General features: G+C 36.8%; 2 protein-coding genes across 5 annotated transcripts in view; both read left to right on the plus strand.

Annotated features, from left to right (window-relative positions):
• LOC127623870 (intraflagellar transport protein 172 homolog) overlaps positions 1–9,014 on the plus strand; it is a 40,090-nt gene extending 31,076 nt beyond the window's left edge. The window contains exons 43-48 of the mRNA XM_052098446.1: positions 289–384; positions 698–757; positions 2,965–3,063; positions 3,141–3,294; positions 3,779–3,870; positions 4,168–9,014. Of these exons, the coding sequence (XP_051954406.1) occupies positions 289–384; positions 698–757; positions 2,965–3,063; positions 3,141–3,294; positions 3,779–3,870; positions 4,168–4,257 (591 nt within the window). The 3' untranslated portion in view covers positions 4,258–9,014. The remainder of the gene's footprint in view (positions 1–288; positions 385–697; positions 758–2,964; positions 3,064–3,140; positions 3,295–3,778; positions 3,871–4,167) is intronic.
• Positions 9,015–16,987: 7,973 nt separating this feature from the next.
• LOC127623886 (uncharacterized) overlaps positions 16,988–27,598 on the plus strand; it is an 88,494-nt gene continuing 77,883 nt past the window's right edge. For all 4 annotated transcript variants that reach the window (XR_007968106.1, XR_007968107.1, XR_007968105.1 and 1 more), the window contains exon 1: positions 16,988–17,708. The gene's annotated coding sequence lies outside the window, so the exon portion shown is untranslated. The remainder of the gene's footprint in view (positions 17,709–27,598) is intronic.

Raw genomic sequence — 27,598 nt, forward strand, 5'->3', positions numbered from 1 at the left:
CACAATCCAATCAAATCCTGATGGATAAAAGTCCACATTACAATATTTCCTGCAGAATATTCTGTTTCATTCAGAAAAATTATGGCCCCAAAGAAAATTTGGACACTAAAGTAGCAAAAAAATTGCATTTATTTTAAAGACGGATAACTCTTATATGTCTTCATTCTGGTTTAAGACTCTCAATACATTATAGGGCAACTTTATGTCACAATACAGAAGTTAAATATGTTCTGAATGCTGTTTCATAGTGTATATAAGTGTTGTATGTGTGTATCTACTTGTCAACAGATTTCTGTGGCTGCCAAGCTGTCCATCTCTCTCCTGAGGCACACAGACCTCATTCCAGCTGACAAGGCCTTTTATGAAGCTGGCCTGACTGCCAAGGTGAACTCATAGTGAGCCCAGCTCCCAACACACAATCACAGACCCGCTTTAACCATTCATGTGAGACAGAGAACAGGAGGGTAGCTAAGAGCCCTGGGAAATTGGCTTAATTCTCCTCTGTTTGCTTCAGTAAGAGCTCACAGCAAGTGTGAATAATGTGATTCAAAAAGCAGTCTGAGTTGCCTCTTATTCTGAAGATGAAGGAGCAATGTGTATAGTTTTTTGCAAGTTTCTTACACTTTTCGTTTTTAATTTGTTGAATAGTCAGAGACATTTCAGCTCTGCATGTCACTGATGAATATTTCTCATGCAGGCTGTTGGTTGGGAGAACATGGCTTTTATCTTCCTCAATCGCTTCTTGGATTTGGCTGATGTAAGTAAAAGACTTTCTGCTTGTGTCTGCAGTCTTGATGAGTATGTTTCAAATTCGACTGTAGGCTATGTAGGGAATGCAAACCATCAGTTTTGCTACTAGCATCATAGTATGAAACATACGTAATTTTTTCAGCCTGGTCTCGTGAAATTTACATGAACATGATAAAATTTTTGCTATTTAAAATGTACCACGTATGTAAATATAAAACGTATATCACATTTGTCTGTAGGTTTCTAGTGAAATGTCCAGCTGTGGGCACCAAAAGCAAAGTAAAATGTGTTGTATTCAGACGCGGTTTTAAGGTGAATTTTAGATAACTGTTTTTAAAACATACCTCCCTAACCAAGAACTTTTGCCTGAGACGTTTAAAAAAGGTCTCCTTACCAAATCAACACCTAAACTTAACCATTAGTGTTTTAAAATGCAGAAGCAAAATAAAAAAGCATATTTTCTGAAGCAACCACATCATTTCGTGATGCTTCTATGACTCTGTAATTCACGTGTCAGCTTGAGTTCATGGCAAGTCCTACGCAAGCTGTTCATATTGGAATAAGTGTAAATATTTAGTTGAGTCTGTAATAAAAGTTTTAAAATGTATTGTTTTTCAAAATATGTGTTTAAGTAAAAGTGTATTGATATCATAAAATAGCAGTTTCTGAGTAATAGAGAGAAAAATAAGTATTTATAAAGTCATAATCAGCCATTAAAGTCATGCTTTGAGTGAAAGTGAATAAAACACACAGTTGTTGTAGAGCCTCTAGTGTTCATTCCTCCTGGAAACTGCAGGGAATTGTACTTGGTGACACATTTAACATGTTTTGCAAAAATGTATATAGAATCACATTTTCACTATGAGACCAGGTTGAATTTTTTTAATGTTAAAATACTTTCTCATATCCCAACTTAATATGCAGAGACAGTGAAAAGCGTAAACAATGTGGCTCTGTGCTGCTCTCAGAACATTGGTCTGTTTGTTTACTGTAGCTACATTGGCTAAACCAATGGCATGTGTTTAGGGTGAGACTATATTTTTGGCTGACCACTAAAAGATGGGGAGAGTGTTCAAGTCAGCTGTTTGAAAACAGGTTCGGTGATGCTAGTGGTGCAACAATTAAATACTTCATCATAAAACTTTACTAATTGCTTGCAATCTTGATATGGTTCACCAAACATGTGTGTTACCATTATTGATAACGATAAACTGTTTATTTATTTATTTAATTTTCATTTGATCGTATGTGATCAAGTAAGTAAACCTCAAAATTTTTGTTTTTTTCCTGTATAATCAGTATATACTGTAGTGCTGTATCACTGTAAACCCTAATGTCGTCAAGTTTTAGGCCATAACTCAAATATATAAGTTCCCTGAACAAATTTTTCTTAAAAATCCATTGAGATGAGTTTTTAAGTAAATAACTTAAACTACACAATGCCTTGCGCTTGAATTATTTAATTGTGTTTCTTTCGTCAAAAGGAATATGCACTCACCGAGTGAGCACTTTATTAAGAACATCTGTGCACCTACTTATTCATGCAATTATCTAATCAGACAATCAAGTGGCAGCATTGCGATGCATAAAATCATGCATATATGGGTCAGGAGCTTCAGTTAAAGTTCTCATCAACCATCAGATTGGAGAAAAATCTGATCTCTGTGATTTCGAACATGGCGTGATTGTTGGTGCCAGGAGGGCTTATTTGAGTATTTCTGTAACTGCTGATCTCCTGGGATTTTCACAACAGTCTCTACAGTTTACTCAGAATGGTGTCAGAAACAAAAAACATCCAGTGCATGTCTCCTTCTTGTGCATGTGCAACTGAAGTACAGGTGTCTATGCATTTCTGTGGAGAAATAAGTTTATTTAATGATTGACCTAGAATAAGTCATAATCTTCATTATTTAAACTGATATTGTGTGAACTAAATTGAGTCCACTCAATTTAAATTATTAAGCTGAAACAACAACATTTAAATAGCGTACTTGCATCTAGTTACCTTACCTTAAATTGTTATGTTCATTCTTTATGAACACAAAGTTATGTGAACTTAATTACAAAATTTTTGACACAGCTCTCAATAAGTTGTGGAGAGTCAACCTATTTGTTTAAATGAGTTTTCAGTGTATATAGTGTATATTCTGCACTATATAATCTGCTTTACTTTTATCTTTCATTTTTATTTCTGTATTTTTGCTATCTTTACAGGGCATTGATGAAGGAACATTGGATGCTTTGGATCACACTGACTTCCAAGACACTGATATTCCATTTGAAGTCCCTGTACCTTCAAAACTACATGTCACAGTAAGACTTTGCCACAAATGCTGAACCAACTCTTTTGTATTTTATTGGACTAAACCTTCCTTTTTGCTGTGTTTTAGGTAGAGAAGAGGGAGGAGATTAGGGAATGGGTTCTGACTGTGTCCATGGACCAGCGTGTGGAGCAGGTGCTGCCCAAGGATGAGAGGGGCACATATGAAGCCTCGCTATTGGCTACCGGCACCGGCATCCGGTCCCTACCTTGCATCATAACAGGTGCAACAGCTTATGATTAACAACTTTTTTTCCTATTCTGATGAGTTTGCCAGTTGCAGAGAAGTGTAATTAGAGAAGTGTTTCCTTTTGTTTTCTTTCAGATTTATAGATGGGTAGTTGACATTAAATCATTTTGGGAAGTTGATTTTTTTTCCTGCTGTGTAATATTCTGTAATTTATTTTAAACAGCATTTTGCTGTAAATAAATGGGTAGAGGATTTTTGGGTAGAGGATTGCTTTATGTGAGAGACCGCATGTATTAGTTATATAGAAATGGGAAAAAAAGAGAACTGGTGACCAGTTACTGGACCTAAAATATACTCTTTCCTTTTATACATTAATGTCAATTTTATGTAAAATGATGGATGTTGATTTTAAATACACTCCATGGACATGTTGTGTGTCAACTGCCTAGGTATGTTCATGTGTTTGTGAACTGGCTCATTCAAGAGTACAATTTTATTGTTTTTCATTGGGACCACAGGTTACCCTGTCCTGCGCAACAAAATTGAGTTCAAAAGACCAGGGATGGCAGCAAACAAAGAAGACTGGAATAAATTCCTGATGGCTACAAAGGTACAAGTTATTTTTACTTCTTAGCCTTCACTATTAGTCTTTTATCACAGTGAAACATATTTATAGATAATCTGCACTCTTGAACATAAGCTAACACTCAGTACTGAATATATTAGTGTGTACTGTGTCGCACTAAATCTAAATCCTCTCTTTTGGTGCATCATCAAGTGTAGGTTTTTGAATAATCCTCTTGGGGGCTTTTGCAATTTTCACATTAATTCACTTTTCCTGTAGATCATGCCTGGGGTCACCTGTGGTGCTTTGATCATGATTGGTTGTTTTTGTTTAACTCTTTAGACAACTCACAGTCCAGAATGTCAGGATGTGCTGAAATTTATCACACAGTGGTGTGGAGGCCTCCCGTCAGCTGGATTTTCCTTCCACTAAGATCGAGGAAGGTGCACAATATCTATTTATCTATCTGTCGTCATCCTGCTCTTCACTTCCTTGCCTCACAACTGTTCTGTTTACACATTTAATCATGATTTTTTTTATTTTTGTGATTCTCTTTCCCAAAGGCAATGTTCAAGTCATGCTCATAATCTTTTCGTCATCTTGTAAATCAAATTAAATATTCATCTTTATCATAAGGTCAGCGCCTGAAGGTTGTGTTGTGTGTTTTAACTATATTATACATATTCCACTATTTCTTATATGAGTTGGATATTTTGCTATCCAAGCACAAAATAAAAGATCAACACTTTCATAAAGATTGTCAGTTTTTTTTTAATTATATTTTGTGCCAGCTTTAAGACAGATTTCAAAGACATAGTCAACTGAAATTAAAATCAAATATTATGTTCATATTTTATGAATAATATAAGTATTGTTGTTCCATTTGGTATACCAACAAGGCCTACAATTAGGTATTCAGCAGGTTTTGAGAATATATAAAAATGTCCATAAACTTTCTGAGGGCGAAAACCTAATATAAGGCTATATAAATAATAAATAACTCTAAATAACTTTTCAGTACCATGAGTACCAGTGTATTTATTTATAGCTATAGTATATTCTGATGAGCCAATTCATGGTCATTAATGTTCACCTGTCAAACGACGCCACCTCGTGGTGACCACACTATGTTGTTTTCCACGCTATGTTGGTTTCCACATGTTCTCTCTCTCTCTCTCTCTCTCTCTCTCTCTCTCTCTCTCTCTCTCTCTCTCTCTCTCCCTCCCTCTCTCTCTTTCTTGTTCCATTAAGTGCATTAAATTACTGAGCATCTTTATAGTATGAATATTTGAATATGTCGCAAATATATGCATCGAAGTAGTGGACTTGTGGGTGGTTTTGATTTTAAGCTCTCGCTATTATATAACTCGATAGATCATTGCACTGGGTGACTGCTTAGTTGCGGTAGAAGTAAATTAATTTGATACAACAACAACAAAAAAACATTATTAAATTGTCTTAAATTTAGTTAGTAGCCTTATATGATGCATGTGGACCTGACAGTTGTGCTCATCTCATGTAAAAATATCAATGGACATCGCATTGTATATTATAGAACTGTAAGAATTTTTTATCCAGTAGCTTTAAGATAGTACATCATTTATCCCATTTAAACGACATACCCTATATGCTACTTCTCTCTGTCAAACCACTCGAATTGTGTCCTAAATATTCTTTTGATGATATGCTAATGTAGGCTACACCTCTGCCAAATGAGGTTCATATAACATAATGCGGTGTCCTTAAAAACCCTTTAAGTGAATATAGCTTGGGCAACAAGGCCACGGTTCGCGTCTCAGAAAAGGCCTGTTGCTATAGAAGGCGGAAAAATCGATGTTCTTTCGCATCCTTTTCGGCTTCTTAGACCTCCTCGACCATTTTAGCGTCTTGGTTCAAGGTAACATCATTAATTTCCAGCAGAAGGCTTAGGCTATGACCCTATATTTCAACCAAACCACATATATACACTTCTTTATATAAAAAAAATGTGAAACGCAAAAATAAAACGGCAGCCTTATTGATCAAGACGTATGCGTTTAGTTCTTATACCTTGACCTTTATTTATTTTTTCTTTGAAATTAAAACTACAACTTAAGCAGACAGTAACGTTCAAATAATGTACATTTAGTTTGCAAAATTACATTTTGATCATCTCCAAATACTGGCTTAGCTTGTCTGAACAGTTAATCTGAAAACGGTCAATTCATATGGCAAAACCTTTATGAAATCAAAGGAAGGAGGCCTGCCTACACATATATTTTCTTCTCACTGTGGTCATTTAGTTTTAAAAAAAATATGATCTTTTAACGCGTATTAGCAAGTCACGTTAGCGGCAATTAGTTTGCTGTCGAGCAAATTTAAAACCCTGTGGACGAAAATGATTCGATTGGCCAGTAGGATGAGTCTTTTAAATTCCTTTTATTATGACGCAACAATAACATCTGTATTTGATTGACGAACAAGATCTGCTTACTTGTTTGCCTGATTGTAGTTTCAGTCGCAATCTTTCAAAAGCCTGTAGGCCCATTTCCAAAATCAACCCTTTTAGAGTTATTAAATAGGTTGGGAATAGAGGTATTATTAAACATTATTGTAAATGTACAGACCTGAGAAAATTGACATATCATAGGACACTTACGTGAAGATGAATCAGTGTGACAAAAGCTGGAATGCATGGCATATTTGAGGCGCCTATTGAAATGCGTTTATTTACCGGAATATGGAAGTGTATTATTTCTGCATGTTATAGTAGCATAATAGCTATTTTGTGTACAAATGTCAGTGTAAATGCAATTACGCAATTGCTTGTATAGTAGAATATCTGTTTGACGTCAAATCAAATTTTTGACTGATCAGCTGTTAAATGAATGTCTCTCAATTGCACATCCGTGCAACCTTATAACTATCATCAACACCCATATTTTGTGTGAAATTTTCAGAGCATACACAGATATGACAGTTGCAGTTTTAGCTTCTACAAAAGAACCCAAAAGTTATAATTTTAGCCTTAAAGTTGTTTCGACATACAAACGAAATATGAAGAGGCAAATATTGCGTGAAAAATAAAAATAAATGAATGTCTGCTTCGTGAATATGTGCTTTTATTGACCACCTAAAATTGTTTACAGCATTTTCAGAAATATGAATATATTGCAAACGTACATGCGAAATATTCTGAACATTTTCTGTGCCCTTGCCATGAGGACACATTACAAGTGCCACTTTGAGAAGCCACTGCTGCTGACTTTGTGTCATTACGCATCGTATGCAGAAATTCAAGAACGCCTCGTGCTGTTCAATTTGGTTGTCATTGTAGGCCTCACAACATTTTTATCCATATTTCTCTTACTTTTCTCCTAGATACATCTTGTCGTCTCACGGATCTGCAATAGTATTTCTATAGCCTATTTTTACGCAATAAAAAAGCATCACTGTAGATAACATGTTCAACATTTTCATCAATCCTCAAGCTTCATTACTTCATACAACTTAATAATGTTCAATGATACCGACTTTTGCGCAACACAAAATGATGAAAGTATTAGTTTATAGACGCAATCAAATATTAAAGATCAGTTTGGCCGAATTAATGCGTCGGTTCGCCTTCACGTCATCACCCGCTTAAAAGCCGCTTTTAAAAACGAATTAAAAATAGGAACCGTCATGCATTACAGAGCACCGACTATCTGCGTTGTGCTCGAATAAATACAGTCATCGAAGATATTTGCCATCTCTCTTGGCATTCACCGCGTGCCTTAATTGTATGGACATTTAAATCAAGGTCCGCTGTGAACACGAAGAGAAGCAGGCCTATGTTCAACCACAATATTCAGAATCGCACAACTATAGGCTATTTGGCAGCTAGGATGTTGCACCAAAATGTCTACGTCCTCCTTCGACTGCTGGGGCATCAGCATCTAACAATGCACAGAGCATCATGCATCCTTAAAGCATCGGCGCATCAGTTGCAAGAACAATGCCACCTTTTTTTGCATTCTAGAAAACGCACTCACATAATGTGTTAAATTCACACTATTGAAAATAAATGTAAGCGTTCCTATGTATTACATTACCTATTTTTCTGAAACCGCTCGATAGGCACGAGTGCGTTACTTCCATAGGACGGTGCGCATCTCCCCATCATAGGTGCAACATCAGGCCCAAGTGATGACAATAAAAGAAAGCGCTCAATGGCTTGCTGCAGTTGGTCCCTTGCTCAACTCCCACGAGTTACCAAAAAAAAAAAAAAAAAAAAAAACAGTACAGGGCCCATCTGGCTCCTCACCAGCTTTGTCAAGTCTTGCATACGCTAAAATGCTAATGACCTAGATAGCTCATGCAAAAATGCAGCAGAGATAAGAAGGGGTGGGGGGTGGACTAACCCGGAGACACTGCCTTCGTATGTGGGGGGTCGGGCGGGGTATATGTCAGAAGGTGGGTGCAGTTGAAAGCACCTGCATCGGGAGGGGGTAAACTAAATATTGGGGAAAAAAGTGGAGGGACCATACCAAAGCCCACCTTGCACCATACACAGAGAGGAAAACGGGGTCCCCGCAAATTGGATTTTAATTAGGCGATGTATTCGAGCATCTTGACATCCACTCAGTCTGAAAATCAAAGAACCTATTAATATAACCTGACATAATTTGACACAGTTGCACTTCAATGCATTTACAGTCGGCTGCTCTATTAGCTATATGAAGGAATCAAGAAACATGCTTTTCTTTAGTAAAATAGTCTCAGTTTGGTGACATTAACAATTCGTAAAATCATACAGCAAACATTGCACATAGATTTCTTCAAAACTTACACAAACAGTAAACCTCAAAGCAGGATATAAATAATAGTTTTTTATCCCCCGAGATAATTATTGTCCATAGATCCAGTTTGGGGAAATGTCCAGTCAGTGCTGAAGTGCGTCCTTCAAAAACCATCAAATGTTCTGTATCGTCCGCACGCTATTGCGCACGGAGCACCTTGATGCTGCTGGATGCAACATAAATCATTTCCGCTTACAGTGTTGCATCACAAAATGTCCTTCAAGATTAACGAAAAGAGAAAGAAAAATGCATGTATGAAGCGGTAGCCAGAGCGGGAGGTTTCGGTGCTTGTAAGCAGAGTCGGTCATCATGTGAAATGGTGTGATGCAGAGCGCGATCTGACAGAGAGGAGGAGAACAGCCCAGTTTATCTCAGACACTGAAGCTCTCTGCTCCTTCGTTCGCTTCTCTTCAGAGAGGATTATACTCTGGTGGAAAGAGGTGGCATCTGTCGGTTTACTATAAATCGTCATTTGAAAAATAAGGGAACATAGTTTCAGCAGTTTGCATGCTACACTTCTGTTTTATTTGACAAATGCATATATGATTTCTAAAACAATGCACTCGTGTTTTACTCCACTTTCTTTCTCATCTATTCTTGATGCTCAAGTCAACTTGGTATACCCAAACTATCTTATAATCACAATTTAAGAACATATAAAAGCAATACACAGCAGAAAATGTGACATTTTTAAGACATACTAAATCCATTTGTTTTTCTTATGGCATGTATAGTGGTACATAAACTCTCCTTAAAGAAATAAAGCCACATGGGCCACGATTGACTGTTAATCCTTCGACTTAAACTATTGCATGTGAAATCAATATTTTGTTAGCACAATACTAAACATAGAAAGTATTAGGACATGAAATTGTGTCCAAAAATGAAGGCCGACTCCATATGGCCTGTCATCTGTGCGTTGAGTCCCATCCCCCATGCAGGCTCATGCCTCATTGATTTGTTGTCGAACACTTATTTATCTTTGCTTCATTTTATTGTTAATTTAAAAGGTTTCTGCCTACTTGAAATCCTTGACAGTTCTCATTTGGTTAGTGGTGGAAACCACCAGTATGGTGCGAGCAGTAACCCAGAAACAGACTCCATCCATCCATCCATCCATCCATCCATCACAATAAATTACTTTCCTGATTTCTGTAAATTACCCATGCACTTTACGTTAATCGCATGCATATTGTGTGGGGGTAGTATCAGTCTGTGCACTTGATTTGAGGTCAGCAGAGGTCCCCTGATCCTCTCTTGTGTTGCAGTTTTTCAGAGGACTGTCGTCTGTCGCACGCGTGCCTCAAACAAACACATTCGACACGCAATGAACTCCAGATGGTAAAGCTTTTCAATCCACCCTTATGCTGACGACACATGGATAAAGACACTGTCTCCGAGTCCTCGCAGAGAGTCAACACCTCCCAAGATTCGAGAATATAATTTTTAAAACACGTTTTTCACGATTGAAATGCTAGCCTAATATGTATTCTATTCGTTTGTGATGTTAGGTTATTTGACATTGTATATGTATTTTAAACTGTTATGGTATTGTTTTGTTATGGTGTTGCTGTTAGTAACGGAATATTTTACACATTTTAAGCAATTCATTATTAGACCATAAATAATAGCCTAAGTAATGTAATGTAATTGGGTTAAATTGTATTGACGTCCATTTTTGTTTTCAGATTTTCTACAATATATAAAAATCGTTCTAAATTGGGCTGACACATGTGATAGAATTTATATTTGTATTGTCCGTTGTATTTTAAGAAAATTTGAACACATAATACGATATAAAAAATATCCAGTAACGGATAGGCTACAAGCACATACTATATGAAAAGCAAATAAATACATAAAAAAACCAAACAAAAAAAAAAAACACAAAACTGATGGTTTTAAAACTTTTTATTAAGATGTTGATGTCTCACTGCAAAATAAAAATATATTGTCCAACCATTTATTCCATTAAGGTTTGCCTCCAAACACAAAAATCAAACATTTTAAGGTCCACTTACTTAACTACTGTTTTTTTTTTTACATTAATTGTAAATAACCTAAGTAACCTGGCGCGCGCTTTTTTAACGTTACATCGTTACACAAGGGCAGCAATTGATTGCGTTCATGGTCGCGCGGACTCCTGTAGGTAGAATTTTCGCGTCATTTTATCCAAAGCAGAATGGGAGTTATGTCTTCCCAGGTGCGAATGCCATTTCCGGAGGAAGCTCTGCAGGGAAGGGAGCAGAGCATGAAAGTGTCAGGTATGGCTTTATGAATTTGTTCAACAGACTTTCTTCTTCAAGTTTGGAGTTCCTATGCTAATGTAGTTCGCATGCTAATGCAGGCTGTTTAGCTGTCAAATCACGAACATGCTTAGTTTCAGAGCGCAGACGCGACGGAATACAAAGTTGTTATGGTCACGGAATAAGAGAAGGCTGCAAAAGTGCATTCATTTTAAAAGAAAGCCATGAGCGGTCCTCTGCGGTCGGAGAAACACGGGTCTTTGCTTTGTGTGTACTGTAGCGTTGAGTCGCGCATGCGCATTGCGCCACACATTTTAAACCATCTACTCTTCATTTTTTTTTTATTTCAGTCAAATTTCTATTATTTAACATATCTTTGCCAACTTTAACTTTTAATACATTTTGACACACTGTAGCAGCAACAACAACAGATTTTGTACAGTCCCTTTCTTGTCTGTTTTTCATCCATTTGTTGTTTAGAGAAATGTGGGACTATTTTGGGGCAGAGCAAAATGTTTCAAAGTACATCTTTTTACCAAATAATGTCTTCATCACTCTTTGCATTAAATATTTATTATCTTTCCCATCAGAGGCAAGAGAACAGAGTAGGAAAGGGCAATAAACGACACACTTGCAGTGCTGCAGAACAGCTGACACAGGCTCTTACATAAAAATGGAAATGCTGCTTCAAGTAGGGTGAAGAGCTCTGATGGGAATGGGAGGCTTGCCATGAATCCTAAAACTCATTGGTTAAGTGACATAATTTTCTCAAGAATGTACAATAAAACATACTGTATAGCTACTATAGTAAGTAGTTATTTAGGAGCAGACATTTTTATACTGTACTTCCAAAGAGAATAGGAAAGTGGAGTAATTTGAGGTTAAAAGAGTAGTTTGAAATTCTGTCATTATTTACTCCCCTTTCCGATACAATGGCAACCATACAATGTTGTTTTTTTTTCTCTGGGAAACACAAAAGGAGACATTTTAAAGAATGTCCAAACTCCTTTTTCCATTCATCAATTTATAGTGACCACTCTGTCAAGCTCCTAAAATATAAAAGCACCATAATAGTAATCCATACAGCTCATATGCTATAAACCAATTAGTCTAAAGGAATAGAATAGTTTCAGAATAACTTTAATTTGGGTCTGTTCCATTACACAAAAGCATTTATGGTGTCATTCATTCATTTATTTGTCTTTTTTGATGTTGACAGTAGGCAGAGGCTATTTAGGCATAGACATAGGACTGGTATTAAAATAAATGGGAGAACTTGGAAAGCCCAATTTGGCGGATAAAGAAAAGGAAGTCCCGCCTTACAGGTAAAAGAGCCAATCACCTGTCAGTGAACTCATGCACATTTGCTGGACCAGCCTGAAAAACAGCTTCTTCTTTTTTAGCATAATCTGAGCTGAAGAAGCACAATTTATGATACCATATTTGACAGATATATCTGTTGATTTAAAATATTTTCTTTAATCATAATCTTGACAAACCATTTTGGAGACTTCTGTCTTTCCCCATTCATGCAGATAGGAGCAGTTCTCTTATGCCACTTTTATCCTTAAAAAATACAACTCCAATTCCGAAAAAAGTTGGGACAGTATGAAAAATGCTAATAAAAACAAAACGGAGTGTTTTGTAAATTATATTCACACTTTGCTATATTGAAAGCACTACAACTACACTTTATATGATGTTTTTCCTTGTGAATTTCATTGTTTTTAGAAAATGTACAGTAATTTCAAATCAGGTTATTGCAATTTAAGACTAATAACAATTTGACAAGTCAAAATAACAAGGCAATGGGAAACAGATGTTAAACAGCCTCCAAAAACAGCCTAGTCCTTCAAAAGCAAGGATCATTTGAGACTTGTCAATTTGCCAACAGATGCTTCAGAAAATAATCCAGCACTTTGAGAACAATGTTCCCCAAAGACAAATTGGAAGGATCTTGGGCATTTCACCCTCTATAGTGCACAATATAATTAAAAGTTTCAAGGAATATGGTCAAATCTCTGTGCGTGAAGGGCAAGATGAAAACCATTTCTAAACGTGCATGATCTCCGATCCCTCAGACGTCACTGATTTAAAAAACATCATTCATCTGTAATGGATATCATAAACATTGGCTTTGGATTACTTTAGTAAACCTTTGTTAGTAACACCACTCGCCGCTGCATCCACAGATGCAAGTTAAGACATTACTATGCAAAGCAGAAGCCCTACATCAACACTGTCCAGAAGGGCTGCTGACTTCTCTGGGCTTGGCACCATTAATGCAGACAAATATGTAAAAATGTTGTAGCAGCATATACTGCCATCCACCACCGTCTTTTCAAGGGATGTCCCTGCATTTTACAGCTGGACAACTTCAAACCACATCCTGCACGGATTTCAAGTGCATGGCTGTGTAATCAGAGATTGTGGGTGCTAGATTTGCCTGCATGCAGTCCTGACCATCTCCAATTGAGAATGGGTGGTGCATTATGAAGCGGCAATGAAGACCCCATACAATTGTGTAAATTAAGTGTTGTAAATGCTTAATAAGTGTTATTAGAAGAATATTAGTTTCACATTGGTAAACTCTTGACTGTCCCAACCATTTAGAAATGGTTTTCGTCTTGGAGTGTGTTGCAATCATCTGATATGAAATTACTGTAAATAAAACAAACAACAAACATTTCCTAATAGCCCACACAACCGCATTAATAACATATCACACACATAAATAAGCTTGTTTACTCACCCCTTCAGAAATTATACAAATATAAGAGATAAATAATTATCTTTTTATTCAGTTCTGCCTTTAAGAAGCTACATAAGATGTGTGTGTGTGTGTGTGTGTGTGTGTGTGTGTGTGTGTGTGTGTGTGTGTGTATGTATGTATGTATGTATGTATATATATATATATATATATATATATATATATATATATATATATATATATATATATATATATATATATATATCCCACATGACAAAATAATAAGAAATATCACAAAGCATCCTGTTCTAAAGTTTCCATCCCCTGGTTCTTAAATGTATAGTTCACCCAAACATTTTAATTCTCTCGTTATTTACTCCCCCTTATAATATCACAAGTGTGTATGACTTTCTTTCATCACCAGAACACATTTGAAGAAAATGTGAAAAATATCTTAGTTCAGTAGGTCCTTAAAATGCAAGAGAATTGAGATTTCTCTTTTGAAACTCCAAAAATCACAGCCAGTCAACATAAACTTCAATACATCCATACGACACCAGCTGTTAAATTAATTTCTTCTAAAGCGACACGATAGCTTTTGGTGCGAAAAATATAAATATTGAAGTAATTTTTTTTTTTAACTCTAAGTCATGCTTCCATTCTATATCGGTACACGTGTGTGACGTAATCGCTTTGACATTTCAAACATGCAAGAACTGACGCAAGTGTGTCACAGCTCATCCTGGACGTCTCAACTAAGTGGAGAATGTGAGATTACATTTGTATCCATGGCAATGCAAATACGTCACATGAGAGACCTCTTGGACTCCACCCTCTCGTTAAGCATTGGATTATAGTTAAAAAGTACTTACAGTAACTATCTACCTTTTTTCATACCACAAAAGTGTTTGTATCACTTTAGAAGTCATTAATTTAACCGCTGGAGTTGTATCTATGACGTTTATGCTGACTGTTCGTGATTTTTGGAGCTTCAAATGAGAAATCTCCATTCACTTGCATTTTAAGGACCTACTAAGCTGAGATATTTTTCTTCAAATGTATTCTGGTGAAGAAACTAAATCATACACACCTGGGATATCATGAGGGTGAATAAATAGTGAGAGAATTTTCATTGTTGGGTGAACTATACCTTTATATATGGTATTGCCTTTTAAGCATCAGTGACATTTTGCACCTTTTCTAATAGTTGTTTATGAGTCCCTCAAGAAGGTGGATGCCAACCTCATAGCCACTGTTGGGAAGATCTGAAATGTGCAGAAGATGCTAGGAAACCAAAGAACATGCAGTACCTAGAGGATTTTTCTTATGAACAGTAGGCAGACTCACTACTCAGGACAAAGCAGATGCAAAATGATCACAAAAGACACAAACAGTCTTTGATCATCGAGGAAGCAACACACCATATTAAGAACCAAGATGATGCACTGTAAGTAAACGTTTAAACAGGACAATTTGTTTAAATCAGTCATTATTTGGTCTTGTGGCTGATAAATATCTGTTTTGCCAAATAGCTATATCAGGGCAGAAATAAATAAAAAATAAAAAATTATATATATATACATATATTAAATATAAGCCTCTTGCACATTCTTGCAAAACATATGCACTCTTTATATACAGAATAGTGTGTGTGTTTGTATATGTGTTTAAAATGCTTGGCTCTCAGGAGCATCTGCTGGCTGTTTGACATGCGACTCACATTGGCAATCAGTGCAATGGCATGAAGTGGGCCCATGCAGGGATCCACCCCTTCAGATTGCATTGAACTAATATTCAGCACTCGCCTCTCAAGGCTTCCCCTTGGCAACGGGACTCCACCGGAGCTGGCAGGTTGCCAGGTAACACTCTGCAACACTGACACACACGTGTCTCACTTTGAAGCAGTAATGAACCTGGTTGAAGGTTACAGACCACTGAACAGATGGAAGAATGAGATCAGAGCTCAGGGCAGCGCAATGTCTCTTTGAACATGAGCAGCTCTTACAAAAAACTTTGTGGGCACATAGCTCATGTGTTTAGAGAACAGGTTCTGTTCTTTCAAGTTTTATAAGACTGGACTCAATTCACTGTTCTGTTATTGGAGTGTCCTGGTGTGTGATTGTGATTGCAAAATGTTAGAAGAGATTGATCTTAGAGGTATAAAAACATTGAAAAAAGAAACTTATGACAATTTATTTATGAATATGAGATGTAATGAGATTATACATTTTTGAATGTGGATGTAGCATAAGTTAGCATAGCATACAAGATAAGTGAGTGTACTGTATACGAGTATCATTTATAAAATCTAAAATCTAGACATGTGTTCCTCATTCTTAATAGTAGTGTATTTTTAGACTCTCAAAAATGTAGAATTATGTGAATATCATAAGAACACATTTCTAGTTTCAACATTAATTTTACTTCAGTATTTTAGGACAAGATAAACTATATTCAAACTACGTGACCCATATTTGGTTTTTGTCCATTGAGAATGGGTAAAATGTACATTTTGTTTTTATTAAGCCACATTAAGAGCCCCATATCTCTGAGATTTAACTGTATAGGGCTTCAAACGGACAATACATTTAACATACAAAAAGGAACATTTATTCTGAACCAGAATCTAAAAGGATATTATGATATCTAATATTTCTGGAGTTCTAGGCACTCCAACTTTGGAAAACCAACATAGAAACATAGATCATTAATCATATGTAGACCGACTGCCTTTGTCTTCTTCACTGGTTCTTAGTGTACCATGCTAAATGGTACAAGTCAACACATCCACTGAAGTGGAGAGAGAGGGTGTCTTCGGGGCAGTCCCGCTTTTGAACATCATCACTGCCATGTCCCAAAAAATGTCTGTAGTTGCACAGGAGGTGCTGTTTTGGCATGCTGTGAAAGGCTTTGGCACTGAAAAGAAGAACAGCAGCAGAATTTTCCCTGCTAAGATGGTTTTGAAAGTGAGTAGGTGAGACAGAGTAACTCTTGAGTACCGGTGGCTAACAAAGATGAAGCAGATAGATGGCTGAAGTAGGGACACTGAGGATGCAGTGACACTGGGGAGACTGGAATGACAGACATTCCAATATCCACACGTATGTACACCTGGATGGAGGTGGCAGGGAATGGCAGAGAAGAGAAATTAATTTGTGATTCGATTTGATCAATTTGGGGGGTGCAATCCAGACAAGCAGGCACAGGCTGGAGCTCCGCCAGGGTTTCTCTGGAATGTTGCCATGCTGAGAGTGCGGGAGCAGAGAGGGAGAGGAACGGAATAGAAAAAAAACCCAGGCGAGACTTGGCAGGGTTCTAATGAAGCTCCCTTTGTCTGTTTGTTCAGCTTTGCGCAAAGGAAATCAAAAATACCCAGAGTGTAGGAGCTCAGCTTCAGTGCTAAATGACAGAATCTTAAAAGAAAACAACATTATATTTTGCAGGAAGCTTAGGGCAGATGGGCACACACTGCAATCATTGAGCTGTTTTCTCAAAATTCTGAAGAATTATGCTGTCCTTGTCGTCTCGGACTGGACTTTTCAAGTTGTTTGCGCCAAGAGATGATCATCCGTCTTGAATTCAGAAGGTCTTTGTTATTTACATGCAAATTAACATGAATCTGACTTGTCTGTTCTTCAATTCTCAAGGAGACTTACTAGTGTCTGGAACTACAAATGGAACTACAAATGACCAAGTTGCAAAGAAAAAGTTTGCACATCAAGCGCTACGGTTAGACTGTAGTTTTGTTTTTACTCGCAGAAGTTTTAAACTTCTGGAAATAAAAGCCAAAACCAAGTCGCTGTGGTCTCAAGTGGGAGATGGATGTTTTGGACATAGAAAAGGAAGTTGACTTTCCAAACTCATTAACACACGTCTTCTCTCATGGAGGTGTGTCTCTCCAGAAGACTTAAGATCACAATACAAGATCAACGGCATTGACATGGGCTTGTCTTTGTATATTAAGGTCAATGAGAGCAGAAAGACATTTTCCCAACCCTTTTGTTTACAAATGCAAGGGAGTTTTTGGGAGTTTAAAGTTCTAAAAACATGGATTCAACAGCGAATGCCAACTACAACGAAGGCCTGGATGTTGACTACCTAACCTCTGTAAGTGGCTTCTGTTTCAAGCGAAACACTGCTTTTGCCACTTGACTGTTTTTGTTAAATCTTCTTTCTTTAAGACTATTACATTGTAGTTGGTAAATGTAACATTTTTCTTTACTACAATTGAGTTCCTTGATGCTAAACAGTCACTTTTTCTATAGGCGCTGTTGTAGATGCTGTTTTTATTGATGGGTTATATTTATCAAGTGAAGTTTCTAAGTGGGTATGAATTCTGTTTTTTCCCCTGTTTTCCAGCTTTTTTCTCAAACAGCCTTGCTTGGTACACACCATCCTTATATATTGACTTCCTTTAGAGCGTCTTCTTTCTAATTTTAAAGGTTGTGTCAAAATCTTACTGTTTCTTGTTTTCTATCTCACCCAAATACGAATTGGTCAATGCTTACTGCTATTTAATGAGGATTCTTGGTGTATCTTCAGGCTTCCATGTAATAACTGTGAAAAGGGCAAGTACAGAAAACAGACAGCGAGAGAGATTTTTCTCCTTTGCATTTGTGATGTTGATTTTGTGCCAAGATAAATTTGCCAGATGTGTTTCATCATAAGACAGATGTCTGTGCCTGATAGAACAGGTGCATTATGATGTTTGGTGTTATAGTTTGATTTTATGGTTGTCTGAAAAGGCCTCTATTTTCCATCAATACTCCAAAAAGAAAAGGCCTAAAATCTCTCTGGTGAAATTTTAAACATACAGATATTGAACAAAAAGACATCACCAACATCTGACCTTTCGAAGATAGATTCATATATATATATATATATATATATATATATATATATATATATATATATATAAACATTCTGTATAGCATTTCTGATTTGTGTTTTTGAAGAAGGAACACATTCAACTTTAGACATCAGTGTCTTAGAACCGCTGCTTTGTAAATTGCAAAATGTCAGTTTTTGCTTTAAATTCACTTAATTATCAATACTATTATTTGTATATGGCCTGGATGGATCTAAATTAACAACCCGAGTTGTTTAGCTTTGGAATAGTTCATATTTGTAAAAAAACAAGAAGCACTAATATGATTTAGAGATACTAAAGAGCAAGGCTTGAATGCAGACATGTCAATATTTGTATAGTATTGGGCAGAGGAAGTTTACTAGTTGAACTTTTAAATGGGCAGTTCACCTAAAAATGAAAATTCTCTGAAAATGTTCTCACCCTCATGCCATTGTGGATGTGTATACATTTTTTCTTCTGCAGAACACAAATGAAGATTCTTAGAAGAATATCTCATGTCTGTTGGTCCTCACAATGCAAGTGAATGGTGACCATAACTCAGAAGGTCCAAAAAGGACATAAGGCAGTATAAAAATAATCCATATGACTCCTGTGGTTAAATCCATATCTTCTAAAGTGATATAATAGGTGAGAGTGATAAACAGATCAATATTTAATTCCTTTTTTACTATCAATTTCCGCCATTGACCAACCCTATCCAGTAGGTGGCTGAATGTGAAAGTCACTTCCACACCAGAATATGTGTAGCTTTTCAGTTAAAAAAGAATTAAATATTGAACTGTTTCTCACCTGCACCTATTAGATCGCTTCAGAAAATATGGATTTAAGCACTGGATTCTTATGGATTACTTTTGTACTGCCTTAATGTCCTTTTTGGACCTTCAAAGTTCTGTTTTGGGTGAACTATCCCTTTAACCACGTACGACCCAACGTTCTTTTGCGTGGACTGTGTGTTTTGTCTTTGCTATTTGCTATGAATTATTTAATTTCATTTAAACTGACTGATCACAGTTCAGGACACTCTGGGCTGTCAGTAAAAGTCTGAAATTTTGAACCAGTGCAAGTCATGTGACAACATGGCGCCACTGACGTGCGGTGATGTCTTAAAGAGGCTAGGCACTGAGTTATGAAAGCCAGATTACCTGATTTATTGTTTAAGCTAATAATACGTAATAACAGTGAACGTTACACACAAGCGCGGCATATCAAGAAATGTACAAATCAGGATGTATATCGTGTACTCACACTCTCTCTCTCTCTCTCTCTCTCTCTCTCTCTCTCTCTCTCACACACACACACACACACACACATACACACACACAAGTGCGTAAACAGTGAACGTTATGCATTTATCAGATCCTTCAAAACCTCTCGGTTTTCCTTTACCTTTTCATTGTGGTAGGTTATATTCAGCTTCCTTTGCTCGTCAAGTGCAAGGTCGATCCGAGATTTTCCAAAGGTTTTCAGTGTAATTTGACACTGGATGTGAGCTGAAGACTTTTCATGCTTGGTTAAAGCTGCGGGCAGGTTGTTCAAATCACAATATCCTGCTGAAGTCCAAACAGTCTGACTGTTTGAAAAAAGCAGGCAGGGATAGCAGTACAGCCGCTGATTGTTAGCACAGCCACATAGCCAATCTTTTCTTACATACCAATCAGTTTGAAATGATCGGATAATTTTTGGGCCCCATCTAAGGCTGGCGTAGACCTCCCTCTTGCAATTAACTCCTATTTGGAATTAAAATCGAGCTTGGAAAAATGTCTTAATTCCGTGATTACGGCTGGTGCTGTCATTTTGAATTTTGCGGGGATTAGGCATGTACACTAGCTGTGGTGTAATGACGTTAGCTACGCAAATGTCCAGGAATATCTCAATTTTAATTGGTCCATGTCTGATACGTAACGGAGATGATTACGGGCATAACATATTTACGTCAAAAGGCACAGCAGATTTGTGCTTTTTGCCGTACATGTTAAAGAATACAGGATCGAAGTGCGCATGCGCAACATGGGTTTTCCGCTTGTCGTCTGCAATGAATGGACCGTAAAAGCACTGCTTATTCTACCATTTGTTTTTAGTTGATTATGCGTAACTGCTACATTTGTCATCATAACGTCTAAACAATTGGAATAACACACATATTGCATATGTAAATCACAAGAATAAAAAGTAAAAATCCAAATACAAGTTTATTATTTAATAAACATTTTATTTTTGAATTTTGGCAGGGTAGGCAGTGCCTAGTTTGCCTACCCAGACCACACGTCAGTGCATGGCGCCAATCTCAGTCTTAGGGAGAAACACCAACAAAACTTAATCTGGTAAGAAACCTAATTAAATGTATAGTTCACCCAAAAATGAAAATTCTCTCTTTATTTACTCACCCTCATGATATCCCAAGTGTGTATGACTTTCTTCACCGGAAAACATTTGATGAAAAATAGAAAAATATTTCAGCTCAGTAGGTCCTTAAAATGCAATTGAATGTTGATTTCTCTTTTGAAACTCCAAAAATCACAGCCAGTCAGCATTAATGGCATCGATACGACTCCAGCTGTTAAATTAATGGCTTCATTCGTTTTTACATTGAATCCTATTGCAGTTAAAATTTTAGAGTCTGTAGTTTCATCCGGTAAGCCATTTTTGAAAATTTGAGCAATTTATAGTGAAACGACACACAATGACCACTGACAATGACTATAGGGCTATTTTCCCCTAAGAAATACTATATTCACTGTGTATTGTCACATCGAGAGTCACTAGGTTCATCTAAAAGCTGAAAAAAATTGCTTTCAGAGGCTTTATATGGAGTTAATAAAATAAAGATAATATGGTGAAATTTTTCTGAGACCATTGCAGACAGACAGCACACTGGAGGTTAAGTCTTTCACTAAATAGGGAGCAAGGGAGCATCATATAGTTTTACTATGCAGCCAAGTGCATTTACTCCAAACGTCTGACCAAAAGTTCAGTTTCAGGCAGCAGATGATGATTAGACCACTAAACTTGGTTGGCACACATGGGACGATGTTAATCATCAGTACTTAGATTCAGAAGTTATAATGCTTAATTTAATTTTAACATGGTTGGCAGTGATTGGACGATGCTGAACATAAATTTAAATCAGAATTAATTCAAATAGCACTCCTCACGTACAGCGCACAGGACACTCGACTCGCCACAGATTTCAATGCAGATGATGCAATATGACGCGATGCGCTATGAGCATAAATACGCACAGCACACACACACAGTTTGGGTTAAAAATTTGTTTTTTGTATCATATTAAACTGTTATTTATCGATACTTTTCCATATAGTCAATGGATTATAAGTATATTTATAATCAAAATTAAAATGAATCTCGCTTTTTAGCATAAAAGTCAAATTAAGTAAAATAATTTTTATTTGTATTGTTATTTTTTCATTTTTGCTTTTCCCGGTACACATTGTTCCCAAGCAGCTTCACATAAAATCAGCTGTAATATCTGTAACTTATCAAAAACATGAATAACAATGACTCTTGGAAACAGAATAAACAATTTGATAAATAACAAATCTGACTTTCTATAGCTTGATATTTAAAAATCACAGCATAGTCCCGCTGTCCCCATAGGAGTACATACTTAAAATTCTTAGGAAAACTATTTGCTTTAATTTTATTTATTTATAAATTTTTTGCATGTTTTTTTGCATGTTTATTATGCTCGAGTCTCATGAGTTTAAAAGTACCTGATCTTCTCTCAAGTAAGGGAAGTAGTGCAAAGCAAACTGACAGCATTACAAACTGGTTACAAAGATTGCTGGAGAACAGTTCATGAATTTCAAGGTGACAAGTAACCAAAAGGAATTGTGAAAATAGTTTGAAAGATTGTTTGACAATAGATTTCACAAAACAGAACCACTCTGAATAGAGACTTGAGATGTCTGACAGACAAAACTTCTTACATTGGAGCTGACAATAAAACAAGCTCACACCTGTGCGAGTAACTTTTTGTGACATTCAAGTATGAAAGTTTTTTGACGTTAACATTTTATCTGTAGTGAGAGGTGTATACGTTCCTTACACTAGAGGCATTTTTTCCTGACTAAGTGAACAAGTAGAACAGTCCAACCATGCATGCGTAATGGTGGCTGTGAATTATTCAGAACTTCCACCACAGATGATACAAAACACCAACTTGATGTGTTGGCACAATTTTCCTCAGCAGTACAGTCTCTCTTTTACAGTGCATTAATATATTACAGTTTATATTAATATACAAGTGTGATATAAGTATTATTTTAATATATAAATATTACTTACATTAATTACTTTTAATATTTGTAGTATTTTAAAGATTCAAGTATTGCAATATAATTGCATAATTTTGCAAAATTAGCTGCAAAAATAAAGGGCATCTTGCGGAGCACTTGCTTCTGTTTCACACATGACAGTAAAAGACTGAGCACAAGCTGGTCCTGAACAAATTATTTAATCAATTACAATAATGACAATTGTGCATGTGCACAATTTAAGTTTTTTACTCTGTGCTTGTGCATTTTGGGATATAAATGTATCCAAGTGGTTTGACTGTTCACCAAAGTATTTTCAGATCCATTTATCGATTCAGTGACCAGTTCTGGTGATACCAGAAGGTAGTGACAAATGAGTGTCTTGTGTGATATGAATTAGTCACTGAATCAATGATCATGATAACATTTTAATCCTTTCAAATGTGTATGTCTACTTACCTTTTGTAGAGGTTTTAAGCATTATAAGAATAAAGCAAATTTCCCTACAGTTTGTGAGCTGCTGAGCATGACGTTTATCAAAAGACAACAATAATAGTCTTATAATAATTATGAGTTTCAATAATGTCAGTACATTTTCATGTATAAAAAAGCATCTACAGCATCTATTCTATTCAGTAAAATACCTAAGTGTTCTAAGAACACAGCAGATCTATCTTTTTTCCTATAGTTTGTCGGCTGCAAGCCAACATAGAGATAAAAAACAGGAGCTGATATTAAAAATAGTAATCTGCATTAATTGTCAAAAACAACGGATCAAACTATTGCCTCACACATTTTTTAATAATCGGCATCGGCTGATACATTTTCCTGTTTGGCCAATTTGTTTCTTGAGGGCTCTGAAAATCACCTGCTTGCATGTGAAGCGTTACTACAATAATAGTCCGGTGTGCAACACAGTCTCATGTAAACGGTCCGCATATCAGAGCCACGGCAGACGCGTTTGAGCTCATTATGTTAAAGTGCTCGCTTGTTTCATTCTCACTCTCTCTCCTCATCAGTTCCCTGTAACTTTTAACTGTCTTGTCTAATGATAAAAAGGCAAATATCGATAAAACTAATTCTGTATACCATCTGCAAATATCAACTTCAGCAGGTCCAGCAAACTGTGGAGCACTTATGGTAAATGGTCTGCAATTATATAGCGTCTTTTTAACCTTAACGGTATTCAAAGTGCTTTACACTGCGTCTCATTCACCCATTCACACACACACATTCATACACCAATGGCGGCAGAGCTGCCATGCAAGGTGCTAGCCTGACACTGGGAGCAACTTGGGGTTCAGTGACTTGCCCAAGGACACTTCGGCATGTGGAGTCATATGGGCCGGGATTCGAACCAAAAACCCTGCAATTTGTGGCAACCCACTCTACCAACTGAACCACAGCCACCCCGGCTGGATTGTCCCTCAATCAGCACAAATTAACAAAATGCAAAAAAAACTGTATACAAATCCACCATTTGGACTCTGTATGGGTTTAGCTACGAAAAGTGCGGGGGACAAAAATCACCTTTTTAAAGAGTGCGGGGGACGTGTCCCCCACGTCCCCTGCAGCTGCTATGCCCATGCTTGGATTTGTTGGTTTTGTCTGCATTTTGACCCACTTTATGAGATTTAAGGGCTTGTGTGTCTAGCTTGTTTTAGAATTTCTTGTATTATGACACCCTGAAAATATTATTTGGTCTCACTCTCAGTCTCAATACAATCTTTCGCTCTTGCGTAATTTGTGACCTTAGAACCCTTATGTATAGGGAAAAAAGGACCTGTGAGTGAGATTTGATTAGTAGTTCATTTGAAAGGCATGTTTTACACTTCCTCTCTCTCCCACAGTGCTCTTTGCCCCGCTCAGTAATACAGCTGTCAACACATGTTACTTTCAGACGGAAATCTTAGTTGATCTAATCTGTCTGTCTGATCGCTGATTCACAAAAGAAAGTGGTTGAATGTCAACCTATTGGTTTAACAATTATGTTATATTTTGTAAGAGGTTTGGACTTAGATGAACCATTTCTAATATGACTGGGCTGTTCTTTGTTAGCATGAGAAAGCATGGTGTTGTTGGTCATATAAACCAGCCCTTCATATTTATTTATTCTTGTTTGTTTTTTTGTTTTTGTTATTTTTTTCCATTGTATTATCCTTTAGAAACCACTCAGAGCACCGTTGAAATTACATACTGTAGCAATGGCCTGCCGACAACCCACAACAGCCTAGGATTGTGGTGGTGACATTTACATTAGCAAGCGCTATTCAAATTTTCATAAGAATAAACATTGGTTTTTTTGTATTATAAAGGCTAAATAACATCTTTGTTTTACTGATAGTGAATTGTAGAAGTTGGAATTGTTTATAACAGTCCAAGAAGATGTCTTATGAATATCATCACATTGAGTTGGTAGATTTGGCATCACAGCTGTGCTTATGATTAATTCCAAATCGCACAGCTTGAGGGCTTGTTTTCAAGAGATTGAAATAATTATTTCGGTAAATGTGTTTTGGTTTTTAACACAAATACAAGGTTTTAAAAAAAAGACTTTGTTTCTCTCTCTCTCTCCGCTCAAAGGGAGCAACACTCCACCTGTTTTTCTGAACAAAGAACTGAAGGAATTAAAGATATGATGTGTCCTATGTCCTAGACTGTGTTTCATTTGGCTGTTTGTTTTACCTCTGGTAAGCAAAACTCCCTTTAATCTTAGCTCCAAAAGGGCTGCACAGACGAGCAGGTGTAGAGCGGCAGTCGCCATGTTTGATGTTGACACATAATCGCAAGATGAAGGGAGAAAGAAGCCTTTTCACTCACAAAGAGATTTCCCTCACTCCTTCACCTCTGCGGCCACACATCTACCAGTTTCCGTCTCATTAGTGATCCTGTCTTCCTTTATAATGATAGAACAGGAGCAGGAGGGTAAAACCCTGTGTTTCACACATGCCCTGTGTTGCAAAATAAGAGCCGTCGGTCCAATTGATCACAGTAGTATCAAGGCTGCTTTTTTTATGAAATCTTCTGTGGTTGTTGCAGATCTGGACATATTTTCATAAATAATACAGTCACTGTATAACAAAATATTTTTTTTTCCTGGGTAGTAAGGGTTATTTCCTAATTGCTTATGCCTCCAAAATATAGAAAATGGCTATTATTCCCCACAAACTTTGCTTTTGTGACCAGGACAGTGATATTTTGATATTTACCTATTTCCAATGAGAAATCAGGCTAATTTTTTTTTTTTTCGTTCACATAAAGTCAGAACAAAACAACATATGAACATGTATTTATCCTAAAATAATATTCAAAGCTGTTCTGGTCCATAATGGTAACAAGTACCCATCTCTTCCCCTGGCTCACTCTGTGCACCTCAAAGAGGATTACAACATCATCAAGACCTTGCAGGACACCTTGAAGTATGATGAGTACAGCTGGGAGGTCAAAGGAGACTTCAAAATGCTGGCATTCATGATGGTTCTCCAAAGCGGTTTTACCAAGTTTCCCTGCTATCTTTGCCTTTGGGACACTAAGGTGCACTATCACAGGTGGGAGAGTAGACAGAGTTCTCTGTGGGGAGGAACAATGTCAAGTGGGAGCCACTGGTGGACCCCCAGAAGGTGCTGATGCCACCACTGCACATCAAATTGGGTCTTATGAAAAATATGTCAGAGCTCTAGATTAGGAGTCGGCAGCCTCCGACTATACTTCAATACTTTTTCCCTAAGCTGTCTGAGGCAAAGGTCAAAACCAGTGTCTTCATTGGACTACAGATAAAGAAGTATTTTGGATTCATACTGTATGTTGTTTTTGTCTGACTTTTTTCTTTCTGAAATTCACCTGTTTTTTCATTGGAAATAGGTACATTTCAAAATATCACTGTCCTGGTCACAAAATCTAAATTTCTGGGGAATAATAGCCATTTTCTATACTTTTGAGGCACAAGCAATTAGGAAATAACACTTACTACCCAGGAACAAAAATTGTGTTACATAGTGTAATGATTATTGTTGATGAGACTAAAAACGCCATAAAGGGTTGAAGAAAAAATATTCATTGATTAATTCATCAAGATTGATTCAGTGAGTAAAAAGCTGATTCTTAATGAACCACTGGATGTTTCTGAAATGGCATAGATCCATGGAAGCGCAGCGTAGTTCTAGCGGGAAGACTTGCAGCTGTACATCATCACATCATTAGCTGGGTAATTCCCAGCCAATCACATGTAAGCCGTTGCTTTATAAGTCTGCTCACAATCTATCACATTGCTGTTTCAGTGTGCTAACATAGCAACCTCCACCACCCCATCACCACCAGTTGAGCCCTGTCCCGCACAGGGGTAGGCTCCTCGCCCCTGCCTCATATCTCCGGCAGGACATGACGGTTCCGGGTACAACTCCCTCGGACTGCCGGACGGGGCCTGTTTTACATTTATCAAATAAATGGCATCTTAAACTTCACTCATGCCTGCGTGTCTTAATACTATTAGATAGAAATACTATTCATACAAAATATTTTTTCATAGAATTGCTTATAGGTACAGTGCACAGTATGCAAATTTCCAAAAAGCATGGAATAACCGGATGACTTTCTACATTTGCCAACTTCTGCACACTGCTCTTACATGGAATACTTTATTCAACAATTCAATGCGCTTGACCTTCCGTTTTCAGTGTGACTGACGAAATATGAATTTCAAGCGGGATTTTTATCTTTTTATTCAGTAGGCAATTTGATCTAACAAACAGAATTTTAGATATCTTTACATAAAATTGGATTCAAAATTTTAAAAAGCTATTTCCAAGATAGCTCAATGCAAATCGCCATGATAACATGATTTTAGTGTGACAAAA

This window comes from Xyrauchen texanus, chromosome 30 (assembly GCF_025860055.1).
Source record: "Xyrauchen texanus isolate HMW12.3.18 chromosome 30, RBS_HiC_50CHRs, whole genome shotgun sequence".
Lineage (NCBI taxonomy): Eukaryota > Metazoa > Chordata > Actinopteri > Cypriniformes > Catostomidae > Xyrauchen > Xyrauchen texanus.